Source organism: Ornithodoros turicata, chromosome 2, assembly GCF_037126465.1.
Source record: "Ornithodoros turicata isolate Travis chromosome 2, ASM3712646v1, whole genome shotgun sequence".
Classification (NCBI taxonomy): domain Eukaryota; kingdom Metazoa; phylum Arthropoda; class Arachnida; order Ixodida; family Argasidae; genus Ornithodoros; species Ornithodoros turicata.
In genome coordinates, this window is record NC_088202.1 from 42243971 (window position 1) to 42269803 (window position 25833).

The 25833-nt window shown below is 47.8% G+C and overlaps 1 protein-coding gene across 1 annotated transcript; it reads right to left on the reverse strand.

Annotated features, from left to right (window-relative positions):
- Nucleotides 1–4338: 4338 nt before the first annotated feature.
- LOC135384569 (cuticle protein 14-like) lies at nucleotides 4339–13622 on the reverse strand. Its single transcript, XM_064613766.1, has 4 exons — nucleotides 13563–13622; nucleotides 13021–13122; nucleotides 7782–7880; nucleotides 4339–4758 (listed from the first exon to the last, which is right to left on the reverse strand). Exons 1-4 carry the CDS (start codon nucleotides 13620–13622, stop codon nucleotides 4339–4341), a joined length of 681 nt encoding a protein of 226 aa, XP_064469836.1.
- Nucleotides 13623–25833: the final 12211 nt, after the last annotated feature.

Sequence of the window (25833 nt, forward strand, 5' to 3'; positions counted from 1 at the left end):
TTGCCTGTTGTCCCGTTTCGTCCACGTGTTCGTGAACCTTCCATTTTTCTGTGACCGGTCTGTAGCCTAGATCACTACGTTCACATAATCCCCTCCACACTCTAACAAAGCAGCCATTCACTCCGGCCGTAAAAACCCGTACGGAACCTTTCTTCCCTCCGGGCTGTTGACCCACAATTCGCATGACCCTTTAAACACGTCACACCTAACCCTTTAAATACCATGCCAATGATGAGGACGGTGCCCAGAAGAAGAACAGTCTCTGTTCGAAATATCGGCGGCTTCTGTCCTGAGGCAACTCCCTTCCTACATTCTACCGGTTCGCTGGATTTCTACCCATCTACGATCGCATTAATAAAGTACTTTCGATAACTTAAGGGAAAACAAAAAGGAAAAGTAGAGATATGAACCACTGTGTCATTGTGTGTTTATTGTACACGGTGGCAATCAGGTTCGGGTTGCCAAATGTAGAGAAACACCATCTCCTTTACAATTCATTCAGTGAGTGATAAAAGCCATTGACTGGCATTCACCTATCACACACTTTCTCTTTGTAGTAAACATATTATAGATTATTGCTAGATTAGGTTGGCAATACGAGGTTATAGTTTATTGTTTGTTTGGTTTTTTAATGAAAAGAGCAATTCCCTTCCAGTGGTCATTCACAGGGATGCTTACACTAGGTCTTCTGCTTCTTTGGCCGTTTTATTTCGGTGATCGGTTCGGTGTTCTGATTTGCGGCCTTTTGTCTTTCGGCCTTCTCATTGCTCGGCCTTATTATTTTTCGGCCTTTTGGCTTTCGGCCTTCTGACACTTCGGCGTTATGATTTTTCGGCCTTTTGTCTTTCGGCCTTATGATAGTTCGGCGTTCTGATTTTTCGGCCTTTTGACTTTCGGCCTTATGATAGTTCGGCGTTATAGGTAATACTTGCTGAGGTGGATTGGAAATGAAATCCTCGCTGAACGGGAGACGGAAATGTTCCGGGATGAAGGGCATTACCACCCTGAACCAATCTCGTACTACTTCATTGCCTCTGCAGACGGTTCCCGAGCAAAGCTCGCCCCGCTTTTCATGTATCGCTTTCGCACAATGAAAGACGCAGCCACTTATTGTTATCGGCTCATTCACACGTGCAGCGCTGAACACTCATAGCTGTAACTTTCAAGTGACCTGAGCTTTGTAGTGTTCCCAAGTGGCTGAAACGGTGTAGGAGTGTGTCACAAATTACACCAAGGGTTTATTCATGGGCGGCTGGTGTCAGTGTCACGTCGGCTGGTGAGCACAAACTCCACAGGGTGTCATTCTCCTCGTATCGACACATGGAGGGTGCACAACGGGATTCGTGAATTCTGGTAGTTCCCAAAACACTTACTCGGTCGACAAAAGCGCTTTCAAGTTGCTATCTCCGCACATGACGATCATTTCGCTGCCCGGGGTGGAGTCTCTGAATCGGATTAATTCTTCTCCGTCGAATCCTCGAGACAGCAACAATAACCCGTTTCTGGCTCAACCCGTGGATTTTCCCGGATTCAGGTGACCAGGTGTGTGCACCTTCCCAACTCTATCTGGTATTCACACCACCTGATTCACACACAGGACGCTATCTCATAGGTGAAGGAGATCATTGGCAATAAAGCGCAGAACAGCGACATTCGCATAAGAACCACTCACCTATAGGCTCTCTTCCTAATTTTGAAAGCAACTAAGGAATTAACGACCTCAACACTTGGTGGCTGCTGATTGCTGACATAGGTGCGACAAAAAAGTACAGAACAGCGATGTTGGAATGAGCCGCGTTTGAGATGGTCGAAGGAAGGAGCTGCGTAACAAGCACAGAACACCGACGAGAACATTGACCGAGTGTTATGTGTCCGTGGATGTAATGGCTCGTTGGACGTATTGGCCCGATGGATGTGATGACTCGTTGGATGTACAGGCTCGTTGGATGTAATGACCCGTGGATGTATTGGCCAACAATGGATGTAACGTCTCCTTGGATGTAACATCACAATGGATGTAACAGTATGTTGGACGTAACGGCTCGTTTTTTTTATGTAACGGCGCGTTGGATGTAATGGCACTTTCGATGTAGTGGCACGGAATCGTGTATTACATCCAACGAGCTGTTACATCCATCGTGCCATTACGTCCACCGATGGATGTAACGACACATTGGATGTAAGAGCTCGTCGGATGTAATGGCCCCGTACCAGTGAGCACCCGTAACGCATGATAAACCGTGAGAGTCGCGTGCACAAGTCTTCAAGTCAAGCATGAGTAAGGCCAACAACGGCAGACCGGTCTCGTCACCACCACCACCGTCATCAGTTTTAAGGGTGTTTTAAGCAACTGAAGGGCCTACACGGTGGTTATCCCTCTAAAGCTCTCGGTTTAATAATTCCTGCCTTTAAACGAACGACGAGCGAACAGAAGGACCTATGAAACGCGACGCACGTTGGATTGAGGCGACTGCGTGGCATGTACACTCGAGCCAGTACAACTTTTTCTGCACTACAACGACCATCTGAAGTCGCTATAACTTTCGGAGCTGTGTCAACCGGGATGTCATAACAGATAGTAGCCATAGTATCGTAGAAACTCTTTCTTTATTAACACATATAAATAATAAAATTACTACTTTGCACACAAACGCAACATGACATGGTAGACCAATACATTAAGAACAGACGTGTTGCCAAGTGAATGGTAGCAGGACAGACGCAACGGATGTCAACGAAACAAATAGACCCGTAGACACGAGAAACAAAGCGAAGAAGCTGGAGCAGGGTTGTAGATTTAACATGAGCACGGAAGATGGCTGACGACACCTGTAAACATACAAGACCACATAAGCTCACTGTCAAGTACAGAGTACGACGCACTGTACTCGAGATCGAGCCAAGTAAGGATTCCTGTGGCGGTTGCTGTACTAAACCAAAGAAAAGCATAATGCAGTCGTCTGGTGGGAAGTCTGCGGGAACTGTCTTCTGGGACGTGCTGGTGTCATCCATGAGGACTTCTTGGAGTAAGGGGTCACGATTAATTGCCAGTACTACTTTACGTTGATACAGGGTACCGTGTGAAACGCACTTCGCAATAGAAGGCCTGGGGCGTTGTCCTGAAGGGCCATTCTTCTTCATGACGATGCCCTCCTCACACGGCGAATTTGACGATAGGCCGAAACTGCAGAAATTACGACCCTGGCCGAAACGCCCTGGGAAGTTTTTCCCCGTGCCTGTACGCAACCCAGACTTATCCCCAAGCTATTACCATTTGTTTGTGTCCCTTAAAGAGCACCTATAGGAGGAAAGACGATCCACACAGATGAGGCCCTGCAGAGAGGTGTGCTACAGTAGCTACGACAGCAGCCCACTTCATTCTACGCCAAAGGCGTCATGGAGCGATAGCATCACAGCGACGGTAGCTGTGTGTAGATGCGCACGGTGACCACTTTGACAAACCAACGTAGTTTAGTGCTTGCCGAATTTTCCGTTGCAATTGTGGCGGTCTCATCGCCATTGCCCCTGGCTTTTGCGTTTGTCATGCACCTCGCTTAGCGCGAGAAATAAAGCTCCATTTCTCACTTCTACTAGTCACTCTGTACAGAGGTTAACAAAATCTAGTTTATTTAGTGGAGAATTTAACACGAAAAGTACAACATGATATTTTAACAAAACGGTCGGCCAGTTTTCATTGAACTTTTAATTTCTCCCTATTAAATAATCTAGTGTCCCTAACTTCCCTAAAATCTGTTCTCCGCGTCTTTTTCCTTCCACAACGGCAGGTAAGGTAAGGGACCTGGCCACGGAAAGCCAGAATATATATATACATATATATGTACAAATGTGCATTCGGCTCATGACTAGCTCCAATTCTGCTATCGCGCATTTCCCAGAAAACATCTAATTAATAAGTTTTAAATAAATTTTAGCTAAGTAGTCGTTCAGTAGTTGCATACGATGTCCTACAGGATGTTCGCCTGACCGTATAACCCACATGGTAAAACGGCATGTATCTTGCTGTGCTAGATTTTTATATAAACATTCTGTAACGAATAAAAAAACGCCCTGCATATAATTACGTATTAATGGTGCAAGGCAAGCGGGTTACGAAATACTGATCTGGGAAGAGGTGCATCTTGAAAAGTTGTACCGGTACTTCTAAGCAATCGAATAAATATACCAAAAGGTTCTTGAGGGATCAATTTCCCGTTGTGGACCTCAGAATCCAAGGGAAAAATAGAAAAATAAGTGGGAAGAGTTGGAGAGCTTGAGGTCGATCTATACTCACAACAGCAAGCACACGAAGGCTGCACACATGACGACGCACTGGAACTTTTAACCATAGAATCCGCGGCCATAACCTCCATAACCACCATGTCCATAACCACCGTAGCCTCCGTGACCGTATCCTCCATATCCACCATAACCTCCGTGACCATATCCACCATAGCCGCCGTGTCCGTAACCTCCGTGACCGTAACCACCGTGGCCGTAAGCAGGAACGTGCTTTCCGTGAGCAGATACGTAAGGTGCAGCGGCAGGAAGACTAGTCTTGGTGCCGGGTTCGTTGGTCTTGACGATGGCGCGGAAGCCGTGCTTGTCTGCTACGTAGTTAACGGTACGGTGTCTGCCGTCGATGTCACCCAGGTAGTAAGAACCGACGACTGGACCATAAGCAGACCCGGCCTCCCAGCGACCGTTCTTGGCACCGTAGTGGTTGACGATGTCGTAGCCAAACTTGTAGTGTCCGTGGTCCTGCGTCAGAAGACGAGTAATCGGAATTGCAAAAACTTTTCACTCAACGGACACAAGATGTAGAAACATTGTAATGTTGCAGCGGCTTGACACAAAAATTGAAGGGACGATTACGATGTCTATCGGCCAATCCGGCCTACTGTTACCCTTCGCATCATACGCTGTGTCTCTACCAATCCGGTCTCTCCGCCCTTTCCGGTCTCTCAACTCCACACACTTTTCGCACACTAGGTGTGATGAACAAACCAATTCTTTGCTCAAATGTTTTACATTCCGAGTATGTGATGTGATGTGAATAAAGAAAAAATGGGGATGTTAGTTTCGACGAAGTCAAACTGGCTACCCCAGTACAGTTAATACAGAAAGTTCAAACCGATGATGAGATGATGAAAACACAAAGGGATGATGTCCAGACACGAACAGAGATGATAATGGAGTTCAACATGTAGGTCAAAAGTTCAAGAGCTGCGCCGAAGTGAGAGTAAAGTGGCGGAATCGCCGGGGGCACACAGGACACGTGTCATAGGATGTCCATAAGCCCGGTTGCATGCAAAAAGTCTTCAAGTGCGCCTTGTCGGACGAAGGGGGACCTAACAGTTTCGTGATGTCGAAGGCTGGGGAGTCCACACGAGAGAGGCTCGTCTCTAATGTCCTTCGGGCATCGACGTATTTCTGACACCTGAGAAGGATGTGTTCTACATCCTCTACAACGCCACACTCACTACAGTTCGGAGAGTCTCGCTGCGCTGTACGGTTCATTGAGCCATAGCCTATGCAGGACAGTTGTCGTTTGTCGCGTAAAGGAAGGTGGTACTCGAAAGCGTAACCCTTGGTCGACCTTGTACAGAAGCGAATCCCGAGCCGGTCCCTTAACCAGGAGGTGTTGCACATTCGTTGTTTGAACTCGTTCAGCATTCGCCCCGTGTCACCCTTGGTGAAATAAATGGGCATCACCTGGGCGCGCCTTAGTTGAAGAGCCCGGCGTGCAGCATGCAGCGTCCACAGCCTCGTCACCTGCAATGCCACAGTGGCTAGGGATCCACTGCATTTGGATATCATGACCTTTTAATACTGCTGCATGGTGTGCTTGTAAGACATCTTGCGCTTCTGTCGCCAGAGATCCCGTAGTAAACATAGTAGCTAGGGTCTGAAACGCACATTTTGAGTCGCTATAGATGGTCCAGCGAGCAACTGAAGATTGTGAGTTGATGAAACTTATTGCCAAGAGGACTCCATAAAGTTCAGCGGCCGTTGCAGAGGTGACGTGAGACAGCCGCACCACTCTCTCGATATTCGCCTCCGGGATAACAAATGCACACGAGGAGCCGGATGATGTCGTATCTCCGAGTATTAGTTAAATCGCTTTGTTCTGCTGGTTTGATTACACTCTGCGGGGTCACGTGACGCGCGTTTTCAGGGGACGCTGTGAAATGCAGTCTTGGGAAAAGCTACTTCAAAAAGTATCTGTGTTGCAGCTCCAGTTACTACACGAACAAAGTATCTAAGTTAGAGGAGCTGTTAGTCTGCAGAAATAGTAACTAGTTAAGTTATAGCGATAGGTAACTTAGTTACTCTACAAGTACCTTCCAAAATGACGGAACAAGAACTGAAATACATTTATCCTAAATTATTTTGTGGTGCAATGTGAACTACTTCTCCAGGCCACACTGGAGAAAGAGCTCCTGCTTCAAGTTTGTCTCTGTAAGTCAGCCCCGCTTTATTCCAAAGCATCCCTGCCAATGGCGAACAGCCGCTCAACTGTGGCACGTCGCTTCTTCCATGTTGCGCTTAGGAGCGCTGACCATAGAACTACTTTCTTGTCATTGGAATAATGATAACGGTTTATATTCTAGCAATACCACAACTAATTTTAATTTGAGCCCTTTAAGAGGCTAGAGTTGCAGCGCTGTACTTCTGTGCGAGGGTACTGCGAGCATATCGTAGCATAGTGAGGTGTCCCCACCACGGGTCGCCTCAAGTCGAGGGCCACCTCCGAATGCAGTAGACGCACCATGCCCTTCTTTCTGAGTGGCTGGGATAGCTGCGTCCTTTTCACATCGCCATTCATTTACAGCTGTGGGCAGTAGTCTGAGCCACGAACAACATGCGGTAACGGCTATGACAGAAAAATGGGAACGCTTTCCGGTATTATTGCAAAAAACTTACGATTCTGAAAGTAGCTAGTTACTGTAACTAGTTAGTGTAAAAAGGGAACTAGGTACTGCTGAAAGTTACTTTCTTAGGAAGCGTAATCTGATACAGGTACTTGTTATTTTTGCAGCAGCTAGTTACTGTATCGAGTTGCTTCTAACTAAAATTACTTCTCGAGACTGGTAAAATCTCACCGTCCTCCATATTCGGAACGGTAACTCCCGCGGAAATTGAGACAGGCGCATTAAATTTTAATACGTGGGAATAAATTCTCAATCGTTCGTCGTCCAGATTACGTTTGTGGACTGTTTAACGGCCACGATTTAGTGGATGTTACATAAAATGGCGTGCCGTTCACAATAAGCGTACCACGTCAATGGTGGTCAACGAAGCGAGAGTCCTGGTGCATTTCCAATCTGGATACCAAGTTTCATCTTCCTGCAGCCTGAAGCGAGCGAGCAATGTCTGTTCAGCTTATTGGAAAGTACCGTTATACGTTGAGTCGCGAACGCTTGAATTAGACTCTGTGGGGGACATGTGACTCGCGTTTACTGCGGACGCCGACCACGCAGTCTCGGGTGGGTCCGCCCTTAACAACTGACGCTGTACAACGATTTGGAATGTCCTCTGTATTTCGGAGCATTCAGGCAGCACGCGATTCGCTCTATAGGAGAAATTTAAAGTTGAGATCGCGTGGATGGCGAACGTAGAAGTCATGTTCCACGGTGTATAATTTTGAGGTCTACATACTTTCCTCTCGCACACTGTATACGAAATCCTGAATAAGCATTGGATCCAAATCATCGGTTTGAATGATCACTAAGAGATCGTCCTGTGTGACAGTGGAAAAACTACATTTGAGCAATTTTTACATCTTGGTGCCTGTGTTGGTGACTGTACCCTCCTTGACCACCGTGACCACCATGTCCCCCAGCGAGGACGAGGGCCGATATGGCCAGTACCACTGCGATCTGGAACAAAAATGCAAATTCATTTTGTGTGCCGTGGATATGCAACACGCTTATGGTGACTAATGTAGAGCTCGAAGCATACAATGTGTGCTGCACAGTTGTGTGATGTCTGCGCGCACTTCCTGAAAACGGGGACGTTTTGCATGCGGCAAGTGCGACAAAGGAGCCGTACGAGCCGTCTGCTGTGCAACCCAGGAGACAGGAGAATAGCATCATGATTTCTGGATGGCCTTACACTGTTAAAACAGAACTTCACCACATGGCACGCTCCTAGCCAACCATCATTCCGAATGATATCATTCTGTGCAATGATTTGTTGAAAATGAGAGGAGGCGCCTATCTGGGACAGATTATCTTGTCCCAGATAGACGCCTCCCCCCTGTTTTCAACAAATCATGACACAGAATGATATCATTCGGTATGATGGTTGGTTAGGAGCGTGCTATGTGGTGAAGTCCTGTTTTAACAGTGTAGGAGTCCTATGCGGTGAAGCTCAGGTTTCAGAGTGCAGCCGCATGGCCGAGTGCGCACAGTACCCGCTCGTTGCTGGTAGACACAGACACAAGACCATGTTGAAGACTGGGTGGTGGTATGTTCAAATACTAACACCAGCTGTTCTGTCGGAGGTTATGCACCCTAAAAACAGAACTTCACCGCATAGCACGCTGTGCGCCAACCATTGCTAGAGTTATCGCTACTGATTCGAAGAGAGAGGTGGGCGTACTCCTTTTTGTGGCAATTTGGATATATGATAATTGCCACAAATAGGCGTACGCCCTTCTCTCTCCCCGAATCAGTAGCGATCACTCTATCATTCTTGGCAATGGTTGGCGCATAGCGTGCTATGCGGTAAAGTTCTGTTTTCAGAGTGTAGATGGGTTTTCTGGCTGACCTTCAAGACGGATGTCGGCAAGGTTTCCCGTGCGCTCTAACAACAGAGCTTCACCGCATAGCACGCTCCAATCCAAACATCATCCTGAATGACAACGTTCTCTCCCTTGATTTGACGAAAAAGGGGGGGGGGAGGCGTACACCCTTTTTGTGGCAACTATGAACTGCATAATGCCACAAAAATGGCGTACGCCTCCTGTTTTCAGCAAATCAAAGGAAGCAACGATGTTGCTCGAGATGATGGTTGGCTATGGGCGAGCTATGCGATTGTCCCTCATTGTTAAGAATGTGGGGTCTGCCCTGGACACATACTAATTCCCCCTGTTTCTCTATCATTCCTTCTGTTATCTCTCCACCTGTCCACGTCTGCTCGTCTGTAGCCACTCTTTTTCTCCTGGTGCTATTACGGTACGGCAAAAACGTCGATAGCAGGTCGAGCTCAACTAAAGTATCCTGGCCCGACTGACCTGTCTGTGGGGACGAGAACCTGACCTTGGGCAATACACGCGATGCACAGAGTACGACATTGATGAGACATTGAACCAGTAAAAACTTGCTGCCGTCAGTGTTTACTTTGTGTGTGTGTGTGTGTGTGTGTGTGTCGTCCAAGCTCAGGTATTCCCGTGAAGAATATTGACTACCAGCTAGCCTGCGTGTACGCTATTCTATCTAACCTACTAATCTGTGTGCTTCACTTAAACTAATTATTAAATTTCTACGGCGATGTTAGGCACTTTTGGTTCGCCAGGGGTTCTCAGTTGGCAATGTGTAGGTGCCGGGGTGGGGGAAATGACAACGATTAACGCATATTCAGTATAGTATATCATGCATAGGACATCTCCCTTGCCAAGTGTCTCCCCCGCCTTCGATGGTGTCTTATAACGGCTTATAGGTGAGAACAGTACTGGAAGGCCTATTTAGCGCAACAAAGAAACTCAGAAGAAACAATAAAACATTTAATTGTTTTCAAATCGATACAGCGCAACAACGAGGACAAGAAGGGTCAGACAAAGGACCTGGTTGTTGCGCTGTATCGATTTGAGTATGTGTACAACTCGCCCGATACAATAAATGCGATTTCAAACGGTTTAAAATGTGCTTCAGTTCGGGATCATATCCAGCTCTCAGGTGTAGTGCAATTTCTTGCCTCTCATTAGGACTCACTAAATATAACCATTCAACAATATATAAAGCGTCTCTTATTCTTGTTCTGCTCTGATGGCAATCTAGCGAACGGTGCCAACTTACCCTTGCGATCATACTTGCTCACTAAACCCACTCTGGTGAGACACAACCTCACTAGCCCTGCAGGCCGCCTTATATACCTCCCACACACCCTCTCGCTTTCACACCCTCACAAAAAATCAAAACTTTGAGCACACACGGGGCAGCACAATCTCAATGGATGCCAGCGAACACTTGACACCAGACGTATGAATCGTACGGTGCACCCGGTACCGCCCAAAGTTTTTCGCGTAATTTCACCTAAGCAGAATTCCTTTCCGAACGCCATTGTCCCCTGCAATTTGCCCCAGGAAAAGCGTTCACCGATTATAGTGGCCGGACTTGTTTGCTTTTGCATTTTGTTACTTCTCGCCTTACTTTCTTTCTTTCTGTCTTTCTTCTTTATTTTATTTATTTATTATTTTTTTATTTTTGCGTACAGGCACGTAATCGAAGGTGAACTGTGTGCTTTCTCGGTTGTCGTTTTTTGAGTATTGCTTTTTTATGTTTTGTAAAAATATGGGCTGCTTTGTCGTTTTACTTCTCAATGCGGCCCTTTGCCACGAAGAGGAAAAAGAAAAAAAAGACGGTGGTCGTCATGGCGTGAGGATTGTGCGAGGGGATTGACTGGAAGGCGTCAGTGTTGGGCCAATTCAGTTGTTGAGGTCAAGTTTAGAGGGAGCATGTGTTTAATCGGGATCGCGTTTTACGTGGACATTTCGTAGAGTCCTCTTTGTTTTTCTTCTCGGTATAGAGCACAGCTTGCTCCATTGCCCGCACACCAACATTTCAGATCCACGCTATCGGTGTCTCTAAATCAGCTGGACTTTCGCCCTCTCACTACGTCAAAATTGCTTGGTCCATGGCCAAATCTAGCCTACCAACGCTCTGCCTTAAGTGTTTCGACACCGTAGCACTTCGTCCTCACTGTGAGGCAACCCGTTATTCCATTTCACTACATTATCGCCAGCAATGGGATAGAGTATCGCCCCTGGCATGAAACCTGGACCAGGCTATGCTTTGGGGAGGGGGGGCGACCGCCCCCAACTTATGCTATGGAAGAATGCCATATCGAGGGTCAGCGCGCATTCATATGTGTCGTAAGAATGGATATTAATTAATTTCAGGTTCTTGGTCAGATTAATTTTTATTGAGAATATGTTGTCCTCGTGTCGATCCTGTTGTCCATAGTCATCCCCCATAGTGCGTCCGCAGTGTTGCCGCACAATATGTCTCTCACAGTCTGAATTAATTCTCCCCATAATGGTAACACTAATTGTAATGTTACCTCACCTGTGCCTGAGAAACATAATCGTAATGTTTCTGAAATGCATCGTCACAAAATGCTGCACCAACATTGAACTAGAGGCATTGTGGTAACTTTCCATTTGTGCATGAAACGTTGCCGCAACATTTGAACACGTCGTCAAAAACAAACTGATAAATGATGAGCGAGCGTCACGGGAAGTTCCGAAGATTCCATTCATTGTTTATTGGTGGGAATTACAGATAGAACAAGATCGTGCAAACATTGTGTTACTAGAGCACTCGTAGCAAGTGCCACGGAAATGCTGCATGCAAATCGTGCAACATTGCACCAATATGGTTCTTTAGATGTTGCTGCAATGTTTCAGACGTCGCCTAGAGGTAACATTTCTAAGCTGCGATGTTTCCTCAATGTACCGTGTGCAACATTGCTATCACAAGAGAATCACACCGTTGGCTCTCGAAATACAACAGACACATTGATATAATGATAGTGTGGCAACGCTAAGATTTGGTCGCTGATGCACTGTTTTGTGAGCAATACTATTGCAACATTGCAATAAAATAGATTGCCAAACACCACATCAGCAATGTAACTGCAACATTTATTCACACGCACATTGCTTCGGAAACACAATCACACTGTTAGCTCTACACTCTTAGAAATGAACTTCACCGCATAGCACGCTCCTAGTCAACCATCATGTCGAATGATATCGTTATCTGCCCTGATTTGTTGAAAACGGTAGGCGTACGCCTTTTTGTGACAATTATGAACAGCATAAGTGTCACAGGAAAGGCGTACGCCTCCCCTTTTCAACAAATCAGGGCGGATAACGATATCATTCGAGATGATAGTTGGCTAGGAGCGTGCTATGCGGTGAAGTTCATTTTTAAGAGTGTACGCATCTTTTGAAATACGGCAAAAACAATGAAATAAAGATATTGCACAAACATTGAATTTACGTTGCTGATTAAGCGTATCAGAAGAAATGCAACTGCAACATAGCATTGACATTGCTTCCAAAGCATTGCATCAACAATGTAAAGGCTACATTACCTATAAGTGTAACATATTCAACATTGCTTCAGTAACATCGCAATGTTAGCTTTACGCAATCTTTGAGACATCGCATGAACATTCAAGCAAGTATATTGCTACAACGACGAATGTGGACATGAAACATCGCTGCTACACTTCAACGTAGAGGTAGCATTGATGCAACACATTTGCAACATCTTGTTCTGTCTGGGCATATACAGGAAATACGTAAACTCAGGAGTCTGAATTCGCTCCATAAAACTAAGAAATAATCAAAGCAAAACCGTGTTACTTCTAAACTTCTAATATCTGAGCTTTATGTTGTGATTTTATCGCGCCCTGGGGGCCGCCGGCCCAGCAGGCTTGGAGGCGCCGATTTTAAAAAGGAACGAACAAACGTGATTGGTGGATTCGAAAGATTTGGATTCTCAGTTTTGGGCAATGGGGTTCGGATTCGCGAAACTGGAATCTCTGGCTAGGATTCGAGGATTCGTTTGGCCCCCTGTTATTTAACATTGTCTTGATGGGCCTCAAGTGGTGCCTTCCTCGGAGGGTGCATCTGTCCATCTATGCTGATGACATTTGCGTATGGACGGTTGGCAAGTCCCGCCCTGCAATTCAGCGTCGGCTCCAGAGCTCACTTGATGCCATATGTGCCTACTTCCTGAAAGCAGGGATGGACATCTCCACTGAGAAAAGCGCTACGCTTCCGTTCACCCGGAAAGAGATGCGCCGGTTCCAATTACTCATCGGAGGATCTCCCTTAAGGCAGGTCAGGTCAGGCACCACAGGTTCCTCGGTGTTGTGCTGGACCGCAACCTGTCGTGGGCAAGACACATCGACTATCTCACTTCAAAGGCGCAACGTTGGGGAAATGTGATACGTCACTTTGCCGGCTTGCGCTGGGGATGTACTGAGCGGGACCTTCTTGCACTTCACAAAGCGCTTGTTCGTGGCTCAATAGTCTACAGCCTTCCTGCGTTGCACGGACTATCACGGACATCCGAACACAAGCTCCGTTGCGCCTTGGCGCGCAGCTTGCGGACCTGTCTTGGCGTTCCACGTTGCGCTGACACGAGGATGGTGGTAGCCGAAGCCAGGGAACTTCCAATTGGCGTCCTCCGCCAAAGAGAAACTTTCCGCCACTGTTTGCGATTGCGCGCTCACCATCGCCGTCACCCACTGGTACAGAAGCTTCGTAAGCGGAACCACAGCAAAATCGCGCAGTGTGCGCAAGAACTAACGGACCATATACCTACCTTCACTGTTGCCCCAACTGCTTCTTCAGTAGCACCATGGACACTGCCGAGACCATCCATCTCGTCTCACATCCCGGGGATCAAGGGGTCGAAGAACCAAACCCCTGCTCCAGTCCTCAAGCAGGCTACTCTTGAGTGGATGAACGCTGCGTACGGAAACCAAACCGCCGTATATACGGACGGTTCCTCCACTGCTACTACATGTACTACTGGCGGCTCATCTGCGGCATTTGTAATTCCAGAGGAGTCAATTTCACGTGGGTTCCGCCTTTCGCACCGCACCTCGGCCACCTCTGTGGAGTTGTATGCCATCCTGTTCTTCCTAAAGTCTATTTTGGATCACCACCCCCGCCTCTGGGTGGTTTACACAGATTCGCGGTCGGCGCTGCAGTGCATAGACAACATGGGCATCCGAGGCTCCTTGGCCCCGGTGGTAGTGAACATCTTGACGGCGCTCAAGGTTTTAGAAGACAGGGGCCACCGGCTGACCCTCCAATGGGTCCCTAGCCACATTGGAATAAGAGGCAATGAAGTAGCGGATCGGGCAGCTACTGCGGCCCACCATCGCCGCTCAGCAGTCCCCATCATACTTTCAAATGGGGATAGACGCTCCCTCTTGTCCGCATTGACTTCGCCTTGGGCCTATCAGGAATGGTGTCATGACATCACCCGGTGGTCGCTTCTGTATGCTGTTGACCCAACTCTATTATTTGAAATGCCAGGCGGTTGCCCTCGCCTCTTTACCTCTCTCGTGCCTCGTTTACGACTTAGCGTCGCATTCACCCCTGCACTCCGGTATAGGCTGGGCCACAGCAACACGGCGCTGTGTACAACTTGTGGTGTCCCGGCAACAATTCGACACATTATAGAAGACTACAGCCAGTACGTACGCGAGCGACGGGCCTTTAAATGTCAACTTGAAACGCTGGATCATAGGCCATTCAATATCTGTAAAGTTCTCGGCCCATGGAGTAACCCTGGACATCAGTACCGTGCAGTTGGCGCTTTTCTTTCCTTTCTGAGGGCCACGGGTCTCCTTCACGAACTGTAGGGATCCTTCCCTCGTCATCCTTTCATATGTACCTTTTTGGAATGGGGTAGGGTCCTGCACTCAACGCAGTCAAACATCCCACACCATCATCATCATTCATTCATCTATGCTGTTGTTGTTGTTGTATGCACCACAGCGGCAGTTGCATTTTGCCAACGCCTTACCGGATCCCGTGGCCTAGTGACTACAATGATGGCATTCCACGACGAGACAGGGAGAGGACCGCCGGCTGTGTTGTCTGGGTGTTTTCCCTGGGTTTTCCACAGGCGTTTTAATTCAAATGTCGGCACAGTCCCCGGTGAATTCGGCCCAGGACGCACGATCGCACTCCGCGATAGTCGTGACGTTACTCGCTGCGATAGTCGTTAGTCGTTGCTCGTTGAGCGTGACCGACTACGGCAAGCAGATCACCACCACCACCACCATTGCCAAGGCCGGGACACAGTGACAGATTCTTTTTCTCAGTGAGCTAGTATACTTACACAGCCACCTGGTATCTGGAAAATCCTGCAAAGCCGTCGACTAGATACCCCGTTGAATGGACTTTCCCGAAATACACAAACGCTGCTCTTCACAGAAGGGAACCGGAAGCGTTTTCACTAAATCCCAAGTGTACAAGATTGGCTGTCTGGACAACGCAAATTGCAGACACTGTCGGCAAACCGAAACTATCCAACACAACCTGCTTCATTGCAGCGCATATGCTGTGGTGGGGGGAAAATACCTAGGACACAGCAGGAATTGTAAGCTGGATGATGTCCTACGCCGCAGAAGCTGTTTCTCGGAAGGATGCTCAAAATCTCGTTGCTTCGTCTGTTTTCTCCAGAAGTCGCCCAAAGACTATGCGAAAACTCTTTCTTTGCTTGAACTTCTCACCAATCCTGCGAGCGACCTGCCTACACCTTACCTTTCGGCCTTTATCATTTCAACATCTGTTATCATATATCATATCATATGGTTATCATCCCCAAACGGTTATCATCATCTTGTGGCACTGATAACTTTAACTCAAAGATTCTGAAAAGTACCAAACTTATCTCTGGTATTTTTCTCACGTTAATATTTCATCAGTCCCTAGACACTGGTTGTCTGCCTGCAGATTGGAAAGTGGGTAAGGTCATACCAGTTTTCAAATCTGGAGATCGGAATGTGTTGTCAAATTATCGTCCAATCTCTATCACCAGTATTTGCTGTAAGATTTTAGAACATATCCTGTATTCGAAGTTGAGTGCACACCTTGAGGAACATAATTTTCTCTTTAAATTCCAACACGGTTTTCGTAAAGGTTATTCGTGTGAAAGTCAGTTACTTGGTTTCACTTATGATCTGCATCACGCGCTTGACGAAAATAAACTAGTAGACGCTGTATTTATTGATTTTTCAAAGGCTTTTGATCGCGTCCCCCATAGACTGTTACTTTATAAACTCTCTTTGTGTAATATTAATCCGAAGGTCTTAATGTGGATAGAGCAATTTTTAACTAACCGTGTTTAGTTTACCTCTGTTAATGACTCGAATTCTGATCGGTCCAGCGTATGCTCGGGCGTCCCTCAGGGCAGTGTCCTTGGACCACTTTTTAATCTACATAAACGACCTCCCGTGTCATTTGTCTTCTTCAGTTAGGTTGTAAGCAGATGACTGCGTCATTTACAAAAAAAAAAAAAAAATAGTGGATTCCGTTGACCAGGTCGCTTTGCAGGCTGACCTTGACAACCTCCAAGTCTGGTGCAATACCTGGTTGATGCAGCTTAATCACTCAAAGTGCATGCATGTCTGTTTTTCTCGAAAACGCATCCCACAGCGTCACTTGTACCAGATTGGCGACATCGCCCTCAGCACAGGTTTTGGATACAAGTACCTTGGAGTACATTTTACAAGCGACCTAAACTGGAAATTTCATGTCCATCACATAGCATCCGGAGCAAATAGGGCCCTTGGTTATCTGAAGCGCCATCTAAGGTCGGCACCTAGTAACGTCAAACGAATGGCTTACAAGGCATTTGTAAGACCGAAATTAGAGGTTGCAGCAGCTATCTAGAGCCCCTATCAGTCGACTCTTATCAACGAGCTGGAATATACCCAAAGTAGAGCCGTCAGGTTCATAACTTCAAATTACTCACGATTCACAAGTGTCTCCGCTCTCTAAAAAGGTGTCCAATAATGGTATCCAAACATTAGAAATCCGGAGGAAAATATTCCGACTGTGTCTCTTACATAATCTTTATTATTCTCCATGTTTCGAAATTGACTTGAGTTGTTGTTAAGGGAAAATTTATTATTAACAAAATACACAAGCGGTCCTCAGCACACAGTAATTTGATGGCTACACTAAAGGACTATCGGCACGCAAAATACAGGCAATATGTGCACACTATGCAACTATATAACTACTATACAACTATGCACACTATATACATCTAAATTTCATCAGTTATATAGTCTGTAGGCTATATTATGTCACAGTGTGAAAGTACAAAGAGAAAATTATACGACGTACACTATGTACACTATATACAGTCAAGGTGGGGCTCCCACGATGAATACGTGGCCGTCCTGTGCACAAACTGAGGGGTGTGCTCCCCATAGCCTGTCGAAACGTTCACGTCCGAGCACGAGTAGTTCCCGTTGCAGGTAGTTCGTCACATTCACGCGCAAGCGTCGCAGCAACAAGAACAATGGGGCGCGATTCCGACGTTGTGCCACTGCCTTACAGCGAGCTGTCCACAATACGTCGGCGCCACAAGCAGTCACGAGAATACTAAGGCGGTGAGACGGACGGCGACAGTCGAATGACACAGGGCAAACGACATTTGTGTGACGGCGAACAAGACGCCAAAAGATCCTCGCCGTGTGGCATTCGTAGAGCACATGACTGTTCGTCTCGATGTGTGCACAATATGGACAAGTGTTTGTCGACACCAGGTTCCACAAGAGGAGATGGCCACGTCCGGCACGTGTTGTCTGCTAAGTAAACTGAACAACTTCTGCCCGTCATCTGACTATTCGGCACCAAGCTCCGCCTGACCGAAATTAGATTACTGCCGGTATCCCTCAGGACTACGACGTCCTGTCCCTCTACCGATCCATCAACTGGTCGGAGAAGCACGATCTTACTCGGTAATGCGCGCGGAGATCCTTCACGTTCTGCATCCTCATAATCGATGTAGTTGGGCGCTGCACACACGTACCGCCCAGGAGAGACAATACATGCGGCTTTTCCTGACCTGTCAGAATCTCGCCCGTTCTTAGGGCAACTCTGAGAACGATGACCTACTTCTCCACATGTCCAACAGGTACTCTGCTTCGCGTGTGGGCAGGATGTCCCAGGCAAACCACCACGTCACATCACGCAGGGGTCCAGGGAGCCACGAGCCAATCAACACCGACCACGACATGCTTCTTGGGCGTCGCTCGGTATCGGAACAATTGCTGTCCACTTCATGGCAAACCACTGCTTCCAACAGCACGCTAGGAGAAGAAGCCAGCAAATGACTTGGTAGAACAGAGGACAGCTTGCGGTGATAGGAGTGCACGGCTGCATGAAACTGTGGAGGTGACGCAGCCGATGGAGCCACTTGGTCATAGCCATGCGCAACAAGGTCCCGTGCGAGGCGGCCCATACAGTAGACTAATAAAACTTGAGTTGGCGACGGCTCGCTATTTAGAACACGAAGCACAGTTCTCATAGCGATTCCTCTGTTCATAAGGCCAATGTCAGGAAGTGACACTCCTCCACGAAGCAGGGAGAGACAGCAAGATCCGTGCAATTGGCCTGCGACGCTTCCTCCAGAAGAACGAGAGCATCGCGGAGTGCATCCTCGTTATTATCTGGTGTGGTGCGATTAACAAGACTTGAGTTTGCTTCCTCCGCCTCATCGACTTGCGCGTATTCATCATGCATGTTACATTACCCGCCCAAGGGCTCGAACCACTACATTTATTAAATCACCCATCCCATTGGCCGTCTCAGAATGGGACACATTACAATCTTCCATAGTCACAATTAAAGATGCAGCACTGTTTAAGGCTGCTTTGTCTGATTTATTTATCTAATTAACACTTATAATGTATCTTTGTATTATCTATGTAAGATTGTTCTATTGTTGCTGTTCATTTTGGGTGCATCAGTTGTACCCCGCTTATGTAATGCCCCTTCGGGCTCTTAAGGTAAATAAATAAAATAAATAAATATAATATCCTATCATCTCATTCTGGCTACAGTCTTTCCGCATGAGTGAGACCAACAACGGCAGACCGGTCTCGTCACCACCACCACCGTCATCAGTTTTAAGGGTGCTTTAAGCTACTGATGGACCTACACGGTGGTTAACCCTCTAAAGCAGTGGTTCTCAACCGGGGAGGAATTCCCCCCTGGGGAGGAATTTCATGCCTCGAGGGGAGGAATTAGGCCCGCCTAGACCTGGTCCACCTTCGCTTTTTAGTAGGAACACCGCACGCCGCACCAGAAGTCGCGGGCTTGCACGGCGCCTCAAATCTACGGTTGCACTCTCTTCGGAGCCTTGCAGGCAGCGGGAGCGCACGCTCCGAACACGGTGCAAGCTCGCGACACGCGCCCGAGGTGGCAAGAGGGTTTGGCCAGACGCCAGCACCAAGGGCCCGAAACTCGCCAGTTCCTTTGCGGGATAAAGTGAGGCGCTTGATGCGTTTCACGTCATCGGACGTCAGAAAACGTCATAAATTGAACGTCATGGAGACATCCGGTGGCTAGTGATTACTGATTGGTTCCTATGAGGATGAATTCGTTTTCTGAGCGATCATTGGCCGTTTTCAAATTTGTTCGCGAGCACTCGAACACGCGACAGCGCGGCGGCTGTGCCGGTTGGCGTCCAAGGAGTCGCCGGCGTCCGTTTCCGACGGCTCGTATTGTGTGGCGGTTGTGTTGGACTATGAGTTCTGATTTTTCCTATTTAAAAACGCAAGCTGTATCATGTGAGTGTCCTCGAACACTCACAGCTGCCAGGGAAGATGCCTGCGCAGCATTTGTGCTCTGCTTCTTGGTGTAGAAACTATTCGAGCGTCCGAACGCCTCGTACCCGATACCTGGTCAACGACTGCCGAGAGGTAAGTCATTTGTCTTTGCTTGTTGCCTAACAATACCGCATCCACTTTGTGTATTGTGAATAAGTTGCTTAACAGCTACCGGAATACGCGGTGACCGCGACAGACAGCGTATAGCTTTGCAGGTACGATGGTAGACTATATTTCTTTTCGTGAAACAATATCATCTAAATGTCACCCGTTCACGTCGTACTGTGTAAAGGTATGACGCTACTGTAAGTCTGAGTCTTGTCAATGTCATTCTGAAGTAGCGCAATAAAAGGTATTTTTTGTACTAAGGTCGCTCATCACACCCCATGGCTGCGAGCTTTTCACAACCCTACCACCGTTCTTATTTTTCGCCATTCAGAAGCATCTTTATTCTTTCTATTTACATTGGAACTTTCACATGCATAACTGTATATTTGATACCAATTTTTTTTTCATCTTGCAGCCACTGAGCTCCAGTAGAGCCCTGCACGGGCCCGTGCCCCCGACCCGGCCCGGGCCCGACCCTGCCCGCGGGCTGGGCCGGGCTTGTTAGTGGCTGTGTGCTCCGGGCCGGGCCGGGCTCGGGCCGTTAAAATACGCCACCACCCCGACAAATATGTTTCCGAGAGTCAGGCCCGGCCGGGCCGCGCAGCTAATTCCACACAATAGAGATGCATTAGTTCATATCTTCATGCGCTTGCGTCATTCCTGTGCATATTTTGCAAAAGCAAGCAAGGGATACTGCATTAGGCATATGATTCGACCGTCTAGAACATTCTGAAAGCCACTTTACATTGCTCCTCACTTCTCACGTATGTCACAATCACTGGGCAAAGCTTGGTGAGAGGGGTATGGACTGGAAGAAGGAGTTTGTCGACAGCATCCTTTACCTCCGCAAAATCTTGACAGTGTAGCGATAACGCCCATGCCCGCGTACGTTCTGGATTTAATTTGGTCTGGTACGGTTATGGTGTTAAACCGCCCTCACTTGTATGTTTGTCTTCTCTCCTTATAGATTTACTCATAAATTTGTTTGATAATCGCCAGAAACGCGTACGTCGCGGCTGCAAATACTATGCCGAGATCTACTCGCCGGGTCACGGGCCAGGCCAGGCCGGGCCGGGCCGGGCCGGGCTCTATTTGCTTAGTTTCCGGGCCGGGCCGTGCTCTAGTCACTGGGTCACCGGGCCGCGCCGGGTCGGGCCGCATAAAAATATGAAGGTCCGGGCCCGGGTCGGGCCGGGCCATTTTTCGATGCGCCCGGGCCGGGTCGGGCCCGGAAAAGTCGGCCCGTACAGGGCTCTAAGCTTCAGTTCCCAGTAGCAGTCCTTGCCAGAGGCAGTATGACATTATCAGGATTCTTCAAGCAAATTCTGGAGCAATATTAATGTCATCCTGTGTACGTCTTCTCTGACTCCTCCTTTCTGTCTGATTCGAAAATAAGCTGCGAGTTGGAAATGGCTCGGATATCTCTCCATTAAAGGGACTATGAAATTTCCCGAACCCCCATACTTTTTTTCGATGGAAACTGTTCTTCCCGCAGAGAAACTAATATGCCACAAATTTTTCCGGACGAAATCGCTCCACTCTGCGAGGAGCGCGCTCTGGAAATGTCTCTTCCGCGTTCCTCCTCTCCCGCGCATATTTCCCTGCCGATGGTGTAACTGTACGGACCGCACTTCGGTTCCCCGTTACGTCACCGGTGTTGCACAATGGCAAGTAATGCCGCGAGCTCGCGCTGTGGCTGCCGCCACTGCCGAAATCTGCCGATCGCGCGAAAGCTGCTGTCATGGAGATTTCCACTCCCGATGAACGCATACGCGGGATCCTACGGCGCATGCTCCTGGCGGGATTCCTCGGCTCGGCAACACGTCACGATGACGTGTTGCTGAGCCGGCCGTGGTCGCGTCACCCGTTACCCGTTGTGTCTCCGCTCGGCAGCTCGCCACGGCGTGGCGCCAGCTGTCCTCCCTTCGCCGCTCCGTTTAAATTCGCTCCCGAGAAATCCGCTCGCGCGACGAAAGTAAAATTTCGGTTCTAGACTCAGAAAAATGTCTTCTTTCGAACGAAACGAAGAAAAAAAATTGTTTCATAGTCCCTTTAAGGTAATTACAAGTTGTCGTACATGCAACCTTGAATAAAGGATTTTCCGTAAGTGGACACCGTATTTCGGCAACTCGTGTGGTCTGGCATCTGTTCCTACGTAGTTCACACCAGCGCGCGTAGGGGGGGGGAGGGGAATGACGTCTTGACGAGTGCCAAAAGGGGTCCGGGGAGCTGGAAACGTTGAGAACCACTGCTCTAAAGCTCTCGGTTTAATAATTCCTGCCTTCAAACGAACGACGAGCGAACAGAAGGACCTATGAAACGCGACGCACGTTGGATTGAGGCGACTGCGTGGCATGTACACTCGAGCCAGTACAACTTTTTCTGCACTACAACGACCATCTGAAGTCTCTATAACTTTCGGAGCGGTGTCAACCGGGATATGATAACAGATAGTAGCCATAGCATCGTAGAAACTCTTTCTTTATTTACACATATAAATAATAAAATTACTACTTTGCACACAAACGCAACATGACATGGTAGACCAATAGATTAAGAACAGACGTGTTGCCAAGTGAATGGTAGCGGGACAGACGCAACGGATGTCGACGAAACAAATAGACCCGTAGACCCGAGAAACAAAGCGAAGAAGCTGGAGCAGGGTTGTAGATTTAACATGAGCACGGAAGATGGCTGACGACACCTGTAAACATACAAGACCACATAAGCTCACTGTCAAGTACACAGTACGAAGCACTGTACTCGAGATCGAGCCAAGGAAGGATTCCTGTGGCGGTTGCTGTACTAAACCAAAGAAAAGCATGATGCAGTCGTCTGGTGGGAAGTCTACGGGAACTGTCTTCTGGGACGTGCTGGGTGTCATCCATAAGGACTTCTTGGAGTCAGGAGTCATGATTAATTGCCAGTACTACTTTACGTCGATACAGGGTACCGTGCGAAACGCAATTCGCAATAGAAGGCCTGGGGCGTTGTCCTGAAGGGCCATTCTTCATGACGATGCCCTGCCTCACACGGCGAATTTGACGATAGGCCGAAACCGCAGAAATTACGACCCTGGCCGAAACGCCCTGGGAAGTTTTTCCCCGTGCCCGTACGCAACCCAGATTTATCCCCAAGCTATTACCATTTGTTTGTGTCCCTTAAAGAGCACCTATAGGAGGAAAGACGATCCACACAGATGAGGCCCTCCAGAGAGATATGCTACAGTAGCTACGACAGCAGCCCACTTCATTCTACGCCAAAGGCGTCATGGAGCGATAGCATCACACGATAGCATCACAGCGATGGTAGCGGTGTGTAGATGCGCACGGTGACCACTTTGACAAACCAACGTAGTTTGATGCTTGCCGAATTTTCTGTTGCAATTGTGGCGGTCTCATCGCCATCACCCCTGGCTTTTGCGTTTGTCATACACCTCGCTCGGCGCGAGAAATAAAGCTCTAGTTCTCACTTCTACTAGTCACTCTCTACAGAGGTTAACAAAATCGAGTTGATTTAGTGGAGAATTTAACACGAAAAGTACAACATGATATTTTAACAAAACGGTCGGCCAGTTTTCATTGAACTTTTAATTTCTCCCTATTACATAATCTAGTGTTCCTAACTTCTCTAAAATCTGTTCTCCGCGTCTTTTTCCTTCCACAACGGCAGGTAAGGTAAGGGACCTGGCCACGGAAAGCCAGAATATATATATATATATATATATATATATATATATATATATATATATATATATATATATATATATATACTAATTGAACGATGCGACAGCACCAGAGGACACGTGTTTCGCCGTGTTTGCGGCTCGTCGGCCCTGGGTAGCTGCGCATCGTTCGGGATTGGCAAACCAGGAGTCACTCAGCGAGCGATATACACCTGGGAGGGTGACTGAGCACTCCTCAATGCCACAGTGCAAGCCAGTGAATTATAAAAAGGGGGGAAAAGCCATTAAAAAAATAAGTAATTGATGCTAGACGTGTTTGAAATTCAAACTTACAGATTAAAATGGCTTCTATGGCTGCACGTAGAGAAACAGATACTCATTGAACGATGCGACACCACCAGAGGACACGTGTTTCGCCGTGTTTGCGGCTCGTCGGCCCTGGGTAGCTGCGCATCGTTCGGGATTGGCAAACCAGGGGGCCTATTCCGATCTATATCGGTAGCGCGAACGTGTCGTTCGGGAGCGAGAACACGTGGTATGTGACGCAACGTAACGCTATCGAAGAGAATTTGGTATTCCCTGCGCTCCAAACGCGTCGCCCGTAAGCGACGGTGTCGCTCACGGGAACGACAGCCTCCACCCTGTCGATATGGTGAATGATACTGTCGTTAAGCGGAGAGAGAGCTGTCAAGACGGCTGCAAGTCGCGTGGCTAAACACGATCACGGTTGGCGCCGGTGTTTAGATCGGGCGACAACGGGTTTATATCAGATGAAACGTCTTTATTGAAACCACTTTGCCACAGAGACAATTCTCTACTATCATACATATCAAACAATACACAAAGGTCTGCCTAAAGCTTACATTTCTCCACTTGTTAACTGTTCTGACAGCTCCTTCTCTGGGAATTTAATATCGCGACTGATTCTAATTGCGTGTAGGTCGTCAGCAAAATGTCCGTGACTAAACTGCGGTGCTCTATCACGAACAGCAACACAATTTCATATTATTCGTGCGTTGAGCGAGAAGCGCGAGACTTCTCCATCGTCAACGCGTCGTCGTCGTCGTCTGCTTCCAAAATAAGGCATTCCGCGTGATTCTCCTCCTGCTACACTATTGGCTGAGAGTGCGACGTCTCGTTCCCAGACGTCTTAACCTCTACCGACAGCCAACAAACCAAGCGCACTGTCGTTAAAAGCTACATGGGAATGCCAAAAGTGGCAGGTGTCGTTCCCGGTGCTCGTTATCGTCTTCTACCGATACTCCTCTATCGACACCGTCGCTGCCGCTCGACAGCGGCTCGGAATAGGGCCCCTGGGGTCACTCAGCGAGCGATATACACCTGGGAGGGTGACTGAGCACTCCTCAATGCCACAGTGCAAGCCAGTGAATTATAAAAAGGGGGGAAAAGCCATTAAAAAAATAAGTAATTGATGCTAGACGTGTTTGAAATTCAAACTTACAGATTAAAATGGCTTCTATGGCTGCACGTAGAGAAACAGATACTCATTGAACGATGCGACAGCACCAGAGGACACGTGTTTCGCCGTGTTTGCGGCTCGTCGGCCCTGGGTAGCTGCGCATCGTTCGGGATTGGCAAACCAGGGGTCACTCAGAGAGCGATATACACCTGGGAGGGTGACTGAGCACTCCTCAATGCCACAGTGCAAGCCAGTGAATTATAAAAAGGGGGGAAAAGCCAACACGGCGAAACACGTGTCCTCTGGTGCTGTCGCATCGTTCAATGAGTATCTGTTTCTCTACGTGCAGCCATAGAAGCCATTTTAATCTGTAAGTTTGAATTTCAAACACGTCTAGCATCAATTACTTATTTTTTTAATGGCTTTCCCCCCCTTTTTATAATTCACTGGCTTGCACTGTGGCATTGAGGAGTGCTCAGTCACCCTCCCAGGTGTATATCGCTCGCTGAGTGACCCCTGGTTTGCCAATCCCGAACGATGCGCAGCTACCCAGGGCCGACGAGCCGCAAACACAGCGAAACACGTGTCCTCTGGTGCTGTCGCATCGTTCAATGAGTATCTGTTTCTCTACGTGCAGCCATAGAAGCCATTTTAATCTGTAAGTTTGAATTTCAAACACGTCTAGCATCAATTACTTATTGTTTTAATGGCTTTTCCCCCCTTTTTATAATTCACTGGCTTGCACTGTGGCATTGAGGAGTGCTCAGTCACCCTCCCAGGTGTATATCGCTCGCTGAGTGACCCCTGGTTTGCCAATCCCGAACGATGCGCAGCTACCCAGGGCCGACGAGCCGCAAACACGGCGAAACACGTGTCCTCTGGTGCTGTCGCATCGTTCAATGAGTATCTGTTTCTCTACGTGCAGCCATAGAAGCCTTTTTAATCTGTAAGTTTGAATTTCAAACACGTCTAGCATCAATTACTTATTTTTTTAATGGCTTTCCCCCCCATTTATATA

Bases quoted from the DNA above. Each gene is read 5' to 3' on its own strand.
- LOC135384569 (XM_064613766.1), bottom strand. From the start codon at position 13,622: ATGGATGGTCTCGGCAGTGTCCATGGTGCTACTGAAGAAGCAGTTGGG. The intron at 7,881-13,020 runs GTGAACGGAAGC...TTTTTGTTCCAG, and splicing joins ACCGGCGCATCTCTTTCCGG to ATCGCAGTGGTACTGGCCAT. The intron at 4,759-7,781 runs GTAAAAATTGCT...CTTCTGACGCAG, and splicing joins ACCAACACAGGCACCAAGAT to GACCACGGACACTACAAGTT.